At 45.8% G+C, this 13,681-nt stretch overlaps 1 protein-coding gene across 3 annotated transcripts in view; it reads left to right on the top strand.

Annotated features, from left to right (window-relative positions):
* PIGG (phosphatidylinositol glycan anchor biosynthesis class G (EMM blood group)) overlaps nt 1-13,681 on the top strand; it is a 55,228-nt gene that overhangs the window by 6,737 nt on the left and 34,810 nt on the right. For 2 of the 3 annotated variants that reach the window (XM_081893915.1, XM_081893914.1), the window contains exons 3-8: nt 2,625-2,834; nt 4,951-5,139; nt 5,998-6,142; nt 7,211-7,423; nt 8,221-8,438; nt 10,440-10,718. In XM_081893915.1, the coding sequence (XP_081750041.1) occupies nt 2,625-2,834; nt 4,951-5,139; nt 5,998-6,142; nt 7,211-7,423; nt 8,221-8,438; nt 10,440-10,718 (1,254 nt within the window). Of the gene's footprint in view, nt 1-2,624; nt 2,835-4,950; nt 5,140-5,997; nt 6,143-7,210; nt 7,428-8,220; nt 8,439-10,439; nt 10,719-13,681 lie in introns of those variants that run through there. The other variant, XM_081893916.1, reaches the window with a different exon arrangement.

Here is a 13,681-nt window from a genome sequence, read left to right as displayed (position 1 = left end):
TGTCCCAAAATAGATGCCTGTGAGGATTGATTGTCTGCTTCGGAAAGTGGCCGTCATCACAATTTGTCTTAAGTATCGGTTTCTTTTAATTTTGGTGAATGGATTCTGTAAATGATGCACAACAGCTACAGCGCAGTTGATCAACTTTTTAAATTTGTGTGTTGTGAAACGGCACTCAGTGCTTGTTGTGTCTTTTCCTTGTCTTGTTTTTCTGTGCAGCTGGAATCTTTCCAAGTCCAATATTGGGGATGGGCAGAAGTCTGAGGAGAGGGGATGGATGTGTAGGCAGAGGAGGCAGGGGAGCTGGATGATGATCCGGGGAAGGGGCCAGTGATTTGTGGGGTTTTGTGGAACCCATGAGGCTGGTGCCAAGGGGAAGAGACTGGGCACCCAGAGACAAGGGGAAAGGAGGTGGGAGGAGAGATTCAGGGAGTCTAAGAGGCAGAAGGGGCTGTGCCGGTCCCAGGGAGAGTCTTGCCTTTGGTCCTCCCTTCCACTGTCTCCACGCATAAGGAAGGTCATAAAGTGATGGGAGCAACTAGAGCGGAGTTGTAGGGTGTTAGCCCCCATGGAGAGATTTTACTTTCTTGGGCTCCATGATCACCGCAGATGGTGACAGCAGTCACAAAATTAAAAGACACCTGCTTCTTGGGAGAAAAGCCATGACAAACCTAGACAGCATCTTAAAAAGCAGAGACATCACCTTATCAACAAAGGTCTGTATAGTTAAAGTTAAGGTTTTCCCAGTAGTGATGTATGGAAGTGAGAGCTGGACCATAAAGAAGGCTGATCGCCGAAGAATGAATGCTTTTGAATTATGGTGCTGGAGAAGACTCTTGAGAGTCCCATGGACTGCAAGAAGATCAAACGTATCCATTCTTAAGCCCTGAGTGCTCACTGGAAGGACAGATTGTGAAGCTGAGGCTCCAATACTTTGGCCACCTCATGAGAAGAGAAGACTCCCTGGAAAAGACCCTGATGCTGGGAAAGATGGAGGGCACAAGGAGAAGGGAACGACAGAGGACGAAATGGTTGGACAGTGTTCTCGAAGCTACCAGCATGAGTTTGACCAAACTGCGGGAGGCAGTGGAAGCCAGGAGTGCCTGGCGTGCTCTGGTCCATGGGGTCATGAAGAGTCGGACATGACTAAGGGACTAAACAACAACAAAGCCCCCATTGCATCAGACAAGGGGTTTAAAGTTAGTTGCAAGGGCTGTGGTCCTAGAGCTGCTCCATCTGTCCGAGTTGGAGTGCAGGGCAGTAGAATTAGATTGCCTAGGCAGCTGCTTAGCAGGGGTGGTGTGTGTTACCATTGCACCTTAGGAGATGATGCAGCCGAGGTCTTTGCCAATAAAGAAATAAACTTCCAATACCATGCCTTCATTGGGCTGGGTTTGTTCTGGACATTCTTGATCTCCTATCTAAACTTTCAGTGTTGGATCCTGGGAACTGGGAACATTTTTCTCCTTGTTGATGGATAGAAGTTCTGTTTTTCTTAGAAAGCAAGTAATCATTTGCCTTGTTGCTGGCGGCGGCTAGGGACTGTGGGCCAGGTGAGTTCTCACCCTTCTTTCCAGGCTTAGGGCTGGTTCATAACATGGGTGAGGGTTCTGTAGAGTTGACTCAGCAAACCCAAGCAAAGCATCAGGCTACTGTGCTCTGTCAGGAGGAGGACTATAGATATGGTATGGTTTATTTAGATACTGCAGTTTAGCCCGAAGGCCCCCATAATGGTGAGCATCAGTAATACCTATCAATGCAGAAGAAATAGGCCATAAAAGTACAATTCATAAAAAACATCAAGAAAAGCAAAAATAAAAATAGGGGCAGGATTTTGAGTGGGGGTGCGAGTGGGAAATGAAATGTTCCATTATGTGCTGGTCCAAGGAATGCACTCCATATCGGAAGATGTCTCTTAGCACTATTCCATTCCTAGAAGACTTGGGCAGTTAGAGGTTCCTGTGCTCTTCTGTACAACTCAGTTGCCAGCTGTGCGCTTTGCGACGCAGGTCATGCACCCCTGAAGTCCTCCACCTTTAAGTGCCTGAGCAGAAAGGAGTGGCTGGCTGGCCAGCAGATGGCAGATGAGCAGAGAATAACAGGCAGCAACGTCACCTCCTCTCACACTTTAGCCCAACATGACGCCCATGTGTTTTCCCCCTTCTGTTCTGTTGGGTAGAAGACTACTGCCAAGAATAACTTCCATTGAAAATAAGCTCAGTTTTGCATTGTGTGCAAACTGGGAATCCTGGCGTACAACTGAATGATGAACCCGTTGTTTCTGGGTTTGCACATAATGCTAGGCTAAGATTCCCATCACCCTTGAACCTCGGCCATGCTGACTGTGGGGTGATGGGAGGGAGGAATGCAGCAACAATTGGAGGATACCACATTGGCTATCCTTGTGTACATATTTAACTGAGACTTGCTTGGCAGTTGTGTAGATGTGTTCTCTCTGGGTTTTTTTTTTATAAAGTGCCTCAGAATTGGTTCATCAAGCCCGTTACAGATGATTGTAGTAACATTTTCCCCTGTCCATGCACCCTTGTCCTAAGGCAGTCTCGTCCTCTTCTCAAACCCTATCAAGATGTTTCCCCCTCTGCTTTTGGGGCATCTGTTTGCAGGCACTGACAACGGGAAGCATCCCGGGTTTCATCGATGTCATCATGAATCTCAATTCTCCAGCCTTGCTGGAAGACAACTTGATCCAGCAGGCCAAAGCAGCTGGGAAAAGCATAATCTTCTATGGTGATGATACTTGGGTCCGATTATTTCCAAAGCAGTTTGTGGAATATGATGGAACAACATCTTTTTTTGTCTCGGACTATACTGAGGTAAGAAAATGCTCCGGTACAGTGATGTAAGAAATTGCATTGTTAGGTTAGTGTGCAAATGAATACTTTGTGAAAATTTGATTTATTTTTGCCTATATGTTCTTAAAGATCTGTGTATTAGCTCATAGTAAAAAAAGCTCGATTGATCTGTGATATTCTAAAACATGTTTTAGTTGCCACATTTCTAAAACGGGTATGTTTTTCATGTCTATGTTGTTCTTTTTGGTGGTTTATTTTGCAATTGGAGGCAGTCAAATAATTGACAGGCTCTTCTTCCCCATTGTGACGAACTACTAAAAGCTCCATATGTGGTTGTCACAAAAACTGCAGGCCAGCATCCCATACTTTAGCTCAGGAATGGAGGGCTTGTAGCCCTCTAGAAGATTCCAAACTCCAACTCCCATCATTACTGAGCAGGTGTTGACTGCATCTGATGGGGGTTGGAGTCTAACATCATCTTGAGGACCACTGATTCCTCAGCCCTGCCCTAGCTGGCACAAACCCTTGAAGGCTTTGGAATTGCCATTTGCAGCAAGTACAACTGGTCCAAAAGGACGTGGGTGGCACTGTGGTCTAAACCACTGAGCCTCTTGGGCTTGCCGGTCAGAAGGTTGGCAGTTCGAATCCCTGTGACGGGGTGAGCTCCCATTGCTCGGTCCCTGCTCCTGCCAACCTAGCAGTTCGAAAGCAATGCCAAAAGTGTAAGTAGATAAATAGGTACCGCTCTGGCGGGAAGGTAAATGGTGTTTCTGTGCGCTGCTCTGGTTTCGGTGTTCCGTTGCACCAGAAGTGGCTTAGTCATGCTGGCCACATGACCTGGAAAAACTGTCTGCGGACAAACGCCGGCTCCCTCGGCCTCTAACGCGAGATGAGCGCCGCAACCCCAGAGTTGTCTGCGACTGGACTTAACTGTCAGGGGTCCTTTACCTTTACCTTTTTTTACAACTGGTCTATTTGGAATGGTTCTCTAGAACTTCAGGCAGGGCTCTTTCCGGTCCCTTTTAATTTTGTATTTACTATGTTTTATATGTTGCCTTTTCTACCAATGAACTCAATACTATTTATTTATTATAAAACAATGGATACATGAGATACAAGGAAGCTACGGAGAAGAGGAAAATAACTTACTTGAATATTGCCGTTTTCATACGGTTATGTTAATGACCAGGCAGAGAAGTCTCTGCAAGAGATGGTTCTGGCAGGGAAGAAACAAAATGGCACCTTGTCCTAGCTGAGCCAATGGGGAGAGCCTAGCTTTTTCAACTCTTCCTCTACTGCATCTTCATGGAAGGGTTTTTACAAGAGCCTTCTAACTGGAGATGCCAAGGTTTGAATTCGCTCTGTGAAAACCATGCCATGATCTCTGGCTCTTTGCAAGTTGATGCACTTGACATCCTCCTCCTCCTCCTCCTCATTATTATTATTATTATTATTATAACAATGTTTTGAAACATCTGCTTCTGTTGTAGTGGTTTAAAACTTCTGCCCCTGTCTTGGTAGCATGAGGATTGGCAGCCTGGTCTTGTGGATTGCAGCTGAGTGCGCTCTGATTCAGAGAACCAGTTAACCTGAAACATGCTGTGCTTAGAGGCTTAGAAATTCAGTTAGGTCCACATGGTTACTTAATTCTTATTAACTGGCCATCTGCCTAAAGATCCTTCTATACCAGTGTTTCCCAAACTTGGGTTTCCAGATGGTTGTTTTTTTTGGACTACAATTCCCACCATCCCTGATTATTGGTCTCGCTGGCTAGGGATGATGGGAGTTGTAGTCCGAAAACAGCAGGCGACCCAAGTTTGGGAAACACTGTCCTATAGTGTTTCTTGGACTCCAACACTCCAGAGGAGAGGGGCATCATGTCTGAACGCTCCCCAGTTGAAAACAGCTCATTGTATGTAGAAAATGAGCATGTCTGTGAGAGACATTCAGCCTTGACTTCTCCCTTTAGTGTGCAATTTCCCCTCTTGTGTAGGAAATGATCGGAATCACTGCAGTGTGGTAAAGTCCAGGAACAGCTTTTCCCCTTGGATTCTGCCGACAGTATAAACTGCAAGCTTGAAAAATTAAGATGGCGTAGGAGTTTCAGCCTGATTTTCCTTTTCCTTTCCCTCTTAAGGTTGATGATAATGTTACCAGACACTTGGATAATGTGATGAAAAGAGAAGACTGGGATTTGCTCATCCTTCACTACTTGGGGCTGGACCATATTGGTCATCTGAGTGGACCGCACAGCCCTTTAATAGGGCTAAAGCTTTCTGAAATGGATAACATCATCAAGAAGATTCATACTTCTCTCCTCTCCAAGGTGGCATGCGTGTATATATTGATGTAAATTTAATCATGAGAGTAGGAACAGCATATGAAGCCTTAGGTTTCTATCCAGTGTCATTTATACACTTATCAGTCTTGTCCCAATGCATGCTTACTTGCAAGAAAGTCCCACAAAATGTAGTGAGGCTTACTCTCAGGCAAATGTACATAGGTTTACTGCCTTCGTGGTGCTGTCGCCTTTGAGGTTTGGGGCAAGTTAACCTGATGCCCTTGAAAATCTTGGCCAATGTGCTAAGAATACGAGTAATCATAACAATTAAAAATGTCATCAATGCATGTGGCATAATTTCAGGCATTATGCAAAGGCTATTTTCAGGCGTTCATGGCTATTTCAGGCGTTATGCAAAGGCAAATCCATGTTTGCCACCCACCTGACAACTCAACACGAAGCTACATCTGATGGCAGCTCTCTCGGCAAGGGCACCTGTGTGTAATACACACAACTGCGGTACTCAGATTGCACCTTTTTTCAGTGAAATGTGTTGAGTGACCTTAAAGCTCCATAAGGGAAAAGGACCAACTGCCAACTTTTACCAGGGTGTGTGTAAAAAGGGAAGAAAAAAACAAAACAGTTTGTGGCTTAGTTACTTGAAAAAGTGATGCCGGGGCTCAAATCTGAGAATGCCACCTGACCTGGAAATTATTCCATCCTCTCTCAATCCCCGATGTTTTGGGGGACTCTCTGTACAGGTGCCCTGTTCCTGCTCAAACGGTTTTGACTACGACCACCTGTGCTTTCTGAGCTTAGATGTTGCGAGTTAAGGAAACGAAATGGTTAATGGAGAATGTCAAATCGCCCCGCTAAGCCCTTTGCAATTTCCTTCCTTTGCAGGAGGAGGGAGAGGTGACTTCACCCCACCTGCTTGTTGTGTGTGGCGATCATGGGATGTCCGAAACGGGGAGCCACGGGGGATCCTCGGAGGGCGAAGTGCGAACGCCCCTGCTTTTCGTCAGCTCTGCTTTCGACAGGGCCGGGGGTAAGGGCTGGATTCCTCTTGCCGGTGCTGTTATTTCTGTAAAGAGATCCAGCTGCTTTTATTAAAATGTGCCGCAGAGGAGTAGCTGCTCCCTTGCGAAATGCTTGTGAAATGACGCAACTTTAGAAAGGCGTGCTTAATGTGTCCTGGTAGACAGACAGTCTTATTTCAGAAAAAAGAGAGAGTTAAAAATGTCTCAGGTCTGTGGTAGCCCTAGCATTAATAACGTCAGGACAGCTGCACAAATTATTATAGCTAGGAAGTGGAAGGGGCAAGGTGAATATAAAATGGAAGAATGGTACTAAGAACTGTGGTATTAATGATTAATGATCAATTAACATGTGCCATTAAGGTAAGACAAGGAATATGCAAGGAGAAATGATTTTGAGGAGATAGGGAAGGTATTTGTAGAATTTGTACTGTTAAAATGGAAAGGGGTCAAACCATTGCGAGAGGTGTTGAAATTTTGGGAGGTTGGATAGTTACACTGGAATGGCCTTGGTGGTGGGGCGCACATTTTTTTCCTTATTTATTTATGATTATTACTTTGTCAAAATAATAATAAATAAAAAATGTCAGGAATCACCCTTCCCCACTGTAGGTTTTTTTCTTTTCTTTTTTCCCCGGACTACCACTCCCCTCCGCCTTAGGTATCACAGTGAAACTTCTGGGTGTAGTGATTAAAATATCTGCAGGGCACCAGGTTAGAGGAGGGTGTCATATTATTATTATTATTATTATTATTATTATTATTATTATTATTATTACAGCTATGGACGGCTCCAGCACTTTACTCCCTTAGGAAGGTAATAATGGGGGGGAATCTTGATCTGTTTTGGTTAAAACGTGGCGCTGATAATGCCAAGGTTGCAGGTTTGATTCCCATATGGGACAGCTGCATATTCCTGCATTGCAGGGGGCTGGACTAGATGATCCTCGGGGTCCCTTCCAACTCTACAATTCTGTGATCAGAAGGAACATGATTGTGTAGCAAATACCTCTTTGCATTTATCATATTTTTGGGAAGGCAAGCCGGGGAAGTCTTAGCTGGCGTCTTTCTCCTCTCAGGTCTCCTGAAACCTCCAGAGCTTGTTCAGCAGACTGACTTAGCCGTCACGCTGGCTATAGGCCTTGGCTTGCCCATCTCAAGGAACAGCGTCGGGCAGCTTTTGTTGCCTGTCGTGCAGCAGAAGACGGTGAGAGAACAGCTGCGGTACTTGCATTTAAATGGCTTCCAGCTTAGCAGACTCCTCCAGGAGAACATGGCTACCTATGAAAAAGGCAAGTAAGTTAATGTCTGCGCTTTTTATGATAGTTGTCGAAACGTTCTTAACCCACAGGGAACCCGCTTTGAAGAAATAACAATACAGTGGTAGCTCGGGTTAAGAACTTAATTTGTTCTGAAGGTCTGTTCTTAACCTGAAACTGTTCTTAACCTGAAGCACCACTTTAGCTAATGGGGCCTCCTTCTGCCACTGCACAATTTCTGTTCTCATCCTGAACCAAAGTTCTTAACCCGAGGTAATATTTCTGGGTTAGCAGAGTCTGTAACCTGAAGTGTATGTAACCCGAGGTACCACTGTATTCTGATTGTTACGGGATTGAAATATGATTTTTGTAGCATGATAGGAGAGAGACAGGATCAAAAGCAACTCTTGTTCTTGTGACTCAACGGTCAGGGATGGTTCCCTCCTCTTAAGGCAGAACCTGCCGTTGGTCAGTTTCTGCTCTAGTGCAGACATCAGGCTGAGACATTTAGTAATTTGCACATTTAAATCCCACCTGCAAAGGGAAATGGCAGCTCTTCTCCCTTATTTATTTTAATTTAGTTTAAACAGTGTATAAAACAAATGAGTTGTTAGCTTTAACAGTGGTTTAAAGTGGGCATGTGCTCATAAACACTTACTTGGGTTTCTTTGCAAACTGTGTTTCGGATTCTGTTTTTAAAAGCGAGTTTGCAACTCAATGGTTGCGAGGGAACCATCACAGACCTTTATGTCTCTATGCAAGTAAGAAGAATCCTTTCTGCAGATCCCTCAAATAATTTTCCGGTCTGCGTTAATGTCTCTTGTGACTAGATCCTGGATTCCAGCAGTTTAAGATGGCGGAAAAATCCCACGGAAGTTGGATCAAGCTCTATTTGGAAGGGAATACCTCGGAAGTCCTCAGAAACCTTGGCAAAAAAGTTCTCAAGCAGTATTTAGAGGCCATCAGGGTCCTGAGCTCTTCCTTAAGCAAGCAAGTGGCACAATACGACACGTATTCAATGATAGTGGGAACCATCATTGTTCTGGAGGTACGGTTGAGTGGTCTGAAGCCATCAAAATTTTCAGTTCAGTCAATAAGTCACTTACACTATCTCTTTTTCAAGTTGGGTGGTTAACCTACTTAGAAAGTACTTTGTTGATGCTCTGAAACAAGTTGACATAGCATTAGCCTCTTGACACAAATTTAGGTGGCAACATATCGCCCAGGAGCAGGGGATCTTTCTTCAGAAGTCGCTGACCTGGCCTTGCACCTTACATGTGTTGTCTCTGGTTTTCATATGGGCAGTATAAAAATACTGGGATGCGGGTGGCGCTGTGGGTTAAACCACTGAGCCTAGGACTTGCCAAACAGAAGGTCGGCGGTTCGAATCCCCGCAACGGGGCGAGCTCCCGTTGCTCGGTCCCTGCTCCTGCCAGCCTAGCAGTTCAAAAGCATATCAAAGTGCAAGTAGATCAATCGGTACCGCTCTGGCGGGAAGGTAAACGGCATTTCCGTGCGCTGCTCTGGTTCGCCAGAAGCGGCTTAGTCATGCTGGCCACATGACCCGGAAGCTGTACGCCGGCTGCCTCGGCCAATAAAGCAAGATGAGTGCTGCAACCCCAGAGTTGGTCACGACTGGACCTAATGGTCAGGGGTCCCTTTACCTTTATAAAAATACTGTTTTTCTGACAGTAGCGCAGGCTTCACTATCTAGATCCACTCTGCCTATATTTGCATTGAAAACCTTGTACGTGCAAGACGTCCCATGCTGGATTGCAGACTTTCTCTGCAGTTTCCAAAGTTTTCTTTTCCTATGTGGCATTGGGAAAGGGCTGCTATTTGAGAGACCCAAGCCTGAAATTCTTACGAGCGTGGGAAAATATTTTGTGTGTGTGTTTTTCCTGTCGGATCCTGGCCATAGAGCCTGCAGTAAGACTATAAAGGTAAAGGGACCCCTGACCATTAGGTCCAGTCGTGACTGACTCTGGGGTTGCGGCGCTCATCTCGCTTTATTGGCCGAGGGAGCTGGCGTACAGCTTCCGGGTCATGTGGCCAGCACGACTAAGCCGCTTCTAGCGAACCAGAGCAACGCACAGAAACACCGTTTACCTTCCCGCCAGAGCGGTACCTATTTATCTACTTGCACTTTGACGTGCTTTCGAACTGCTAGGTTGGCAGGAGCAGGGACCGAGCAACGGGAGCTCACCCTGTCATGGGGATTTGAACCGCCGACCTTCTGATCGGCAAGCCCTAGGCTCTGTGGTTTAACCCACAGCGCAAATGCTATAGCATTGGGTAAAAGAGCAAGTCTTGCCTTTGCTCCCAAAATGCTCACAAGTAGTAGATGCAGAGAAACGCTGTCTTGCTCAGCATGCTGGGTAGTTTGAGAAGTCAGCCGGTCTGGTCTGTCTCTTGTGCCACGCAGGACCCTAACTAAATATAAAAAAGACCCAGAGTGGTATAGGGGCACGAGAGTGTTGGGCTAAGACCTTGGAGACCAGAGTTCAAATCCCACTCAGCCATGGCCACTGGGTGACCTTGAGCCAGTCACCATCTCTCAGCCTAGCCCAGGGGTCTGCAACCCGCGGCTCCGGAGCCGCATGTGGCTCTTTTACACCTTTGCCGCGGCTCCGGGACGGATACTAGCAAGGAGGCGCATTGTGCGCCCCGACACTCCCCACTGTGGCGGGCGCTGTACTGGCTGTGACGTCACCTTCCCGCCCGCTGTCAGATCGCGGCTCCAGAGATATATTTGTTTTAAATGTCGCAATGGTTTTGCGGCTCCCAGAATTTTTTTTCCTTCGGAAACGGGTCCAAGTGGCTCTTTTTGTCTTAAAGGTTGCAGACCCCTGGCCTAGCCCAGCTCCCAGGGTTATTGAAAGGACAAAATGGAGGTGTGCAGTGGGGAGGACCAGGTACGCCCCCTTGAGGCCATTGGAGGAAAGGCAGGATGGAATCGTAATGGTAAAAAACCCCCCAAAACTTCTCCTTCCACCAGTTTTGAGTTCTAGACTCTCATGGGATGTTCTTGCTTGTTTTCTCCTCCTAGGTGCTGGTGCTGCTTCTCTTGAGTACCGCAAAAGCTCTAAGCAGCAGGGCGGAACTGGAAGTGCCCCTCTCCCCATTGTGCTCTCTGCTGTTCTACCTGACATGCCTGATGCTCTGTGCGGTTCATGTCGTCGTGTGCACTTCGACGGAGAGCTCGTGCTATTTCTGCAGCATCTCCTGGCTGACAGCCATTGGAGTGATCATGCTGATTTCCGGGCTTCTCTGCGTCATTCTCTCTTCCCTGGAAAAGGTGTTTGTGAACCCCAAACAAATGGCAAAGGTAATAGATACAGGAATGTAATTTAAGCTGCCAGGGAAAGTGGATCTGTAGTTGTCTTGTGCCTCGTTGCTTTGTAAAACCACTACACCTTTCACATGGTACCTTAAACCAGTGTTTCCCAAACATGGGTCTCCAGCTGTTTTCGGACTACAATTCCCATCATCTCCGACCACTGGTCTTGCTAGCAAGGGATGATGGGAGTTGTAGTCCAAAAGCAGCTGGAGACCCAAGGTTGGGGAACACTGCTTTAAACCTTTGCAAGGAAAAGCATACATCGTGCAGCAGCATGCTGCACATTTGTGTTCAGCACCACCGCTTCTGCCTGTCGGTAGCCCTGATAGGCAGGCAAGCCCACAATGTTCTCCTTAATGAGACTGACCTAGCACCTACGTTGCAATCTTTTCCATGCTAAGCAAAAGCGTTTCTTTTTGTCCCAGGCTTTTTAGCTTGTAGAAAGTGTGCTAACATTGGTGTTGTTACTGTATTCGAACTGCTATACAGTTAGTTGCATACTGTCCTGGAATTCTAAATAGGATGGTCTCTCTCTCCAGACCATCCCCAGGCTGGAATTGGACATTAAACGACCTCCACTTCTTTGCTTTTCCATTGCCTGTTTAATTTTATTTTTTAAAACCCACCTACTCCTCAACATGCTAGATTGGTGAGGTCTTGCAGTCCAAGGCTGTTACAAATGATCTTAGCGTGGCGAATTGCCAACATCGATTTGCCACAGTGGTGATATTGCTGCCTGAAAGGTAAGCTGCTCTCAGTTATAATGACTAAATTACCAGTGCCTAAGAGCAGAGTTCAGGGAGATTAGTGGTGGTGGAGCTGCTGGCTTGGCTCTTCTGCAGAGCTTCAACGGGCTTCTTTTAGTCTTTGAAAATCGCTGCATGAAAGCTGCTTCTCCCAGTAATCCATGTTATCCGATTTTTATACTGGAGCGGTAATGCAAACCCTAGTTTTGAAGTCACGTCTATAGATTTCAGTTTAACTGCTTTTTAACATGCAGTTTCTTGCAAAAGTGCTCTGGGAATACAGTAGTTTTGTATAAAAGTGGCATAAAATTATGACGGGGAAAAACTAGCACAGAAAAAGGGGAAGTATGCGAAGGAAATTAAGGAAATTAAATGCTTACTTCCAAGTTCGCTGCCTGTGCATGCACGAAAGCAATCTGTGTGCTTGGTGCATGCACAGAAGCGACCTGCATGCTTTGTGCATGCGCAGAAGTGCTCAATCACGCTGCGCACATGCGCAGAAGAGGCGCTCTAGTGCCATTCACACCCCGAAACGGATTAAGTCCGCAACTAGAGGTACCACTGTATGGAAATTGAGTTGGAGAAAGGGCATACAAGCATTTTTTTTATTTTTTTATTTTTATTAATTTTAACATTTTGATTATCAATCATACAACAGAACTTCACTTCTTATACAATCTTTTTGGACTTCCATCAACACCTTAACGTACATTGAATTGGTTGATTTGCCTCTGGCTGACCACTGTAATCCATGTGTTGGTAATCACAAGGCTGGATTACTGCAATGCGCTGCCTGGGGGCCTAGCTTGGAAGCTCCAGTTGGTGGCAAATCTGATGGCCAGATTGCTGATGTGGCGCCCTGGTTAAAACATCTGCACTTGGCTGCCTATTGACTCCAGAGTCATGTTCAAGATCCTAGTATTCATTTACAAAGCTCTAAACAACTTAGGTCCAGGGTAGGAACTGTTTGAAACCTTACCTTCCAGCTCAGCTGCCTAGTTCATCTACCGGAGCATTGTTCGTCATCTCCTGATTTGGCAAGGCTTATCTGACAGCAAATGGAAACTGAGCCTTTAGTGTCATTGTCCCTGCCTGCCCTGTGCAATGCTCTGCCAATAGAAATTCAGCAGACTTCTTCCGTGCTGATATTTATGCATCTGCTGAAAACTTTTCTATATTGCTTATGCATAGAAAACTATTGTTGTTGTTGTTTAGTCGTGTCCGACTCTTTGTGACCCCATGAACCAGAGCACGCCAGGCACTCCTGTCTTCCACTGCCTCCCGCAGTTTGGTTAAACTCATGCTGGTAGCTTCGAGAACACTGTCCCACCATCTCGTCCTCTGTCGTCCCCTTCTCCTTGTGCCCTCCATCTTTCCCAACATCAGGGTCTTTTCCAGGGAGTCTTCTCTTCTCATGAGGTGGCTAAAGTATTGGAGCCTCAGCTTCAGGATCTGTCCTTCCAGTGAGCACTCAGGGCTGATTTCCTTCAGAATGGAGAGGTTTGATCTTCTTGCAGTCCATGGGACTCTCAAGAGTCTCCTCCAGCACCATAATTCAAAAGCATTCATTCTTTGGCGATTAGCCTTCTTGATGGTCCAGCTCTCAATTCTATACATCACTACTGGGAAAACCATAATGCTTAATAAATAAATAAAACTGACTTGCCATAAGTGGGAGCCATTTGCCCCCTCCCAAGCTGAGGGATTCAAGGTGGTTGTCTCCAGTAAAAATAATTGTGCTTGATGTTTCATTATGAGCTTTAAGTTTTAAAAAGGAGGGCTTCAAAGAGTTTAAGTGGTATGCCCAAAGGGCAGCCTTCAGCAACCTGGTGCCCTCAGATGTTTTGAACTACAGCCATCAGCAGTCACAGCCAGCAAAGCCATGCTAACTTGGGTCTGATGGCGAGTTATGGTCCAAAACGTCTGCTTGATGAAGGCTGCTATAGACAGAGTCTGAGCGTAGGTGGCAAATATTCTTTGATATACCCATAGTTAAAGAGTTATTATTCCTGATACCTTCCGGCAGTCGAATTACATTGAATGCGTAGACTAGAGCAGTAACCGAATACGCAAGTCAGTCTTTTTATTTCCTATATATACATCAAGATCCTTTCAAGCACTGAGAGGCCTAACATACAGCATTGAAGTCTTATGACTTTGGTCAACTGAATGGCTGGATATTTTTTATATACTTCTCTCTGCATG

This window comes from Podarcis melisellensis, assembly GCF_964234715.1.
Source record: "Podarcis melisellensis genome assembly, chromosome: 17".
Taxonomy (NCBI): domain Eukaryota; kingdom Metazoa; phylum Chordata; class Lepidosauria; order Squamata; family Lacertidae; genus Podarcis; species Podarcis melisellensis.
Note: the sequence above shows the minus strand (reverse complement) of the source record. Positions and strands in the feature narration are given on the sequence as shown.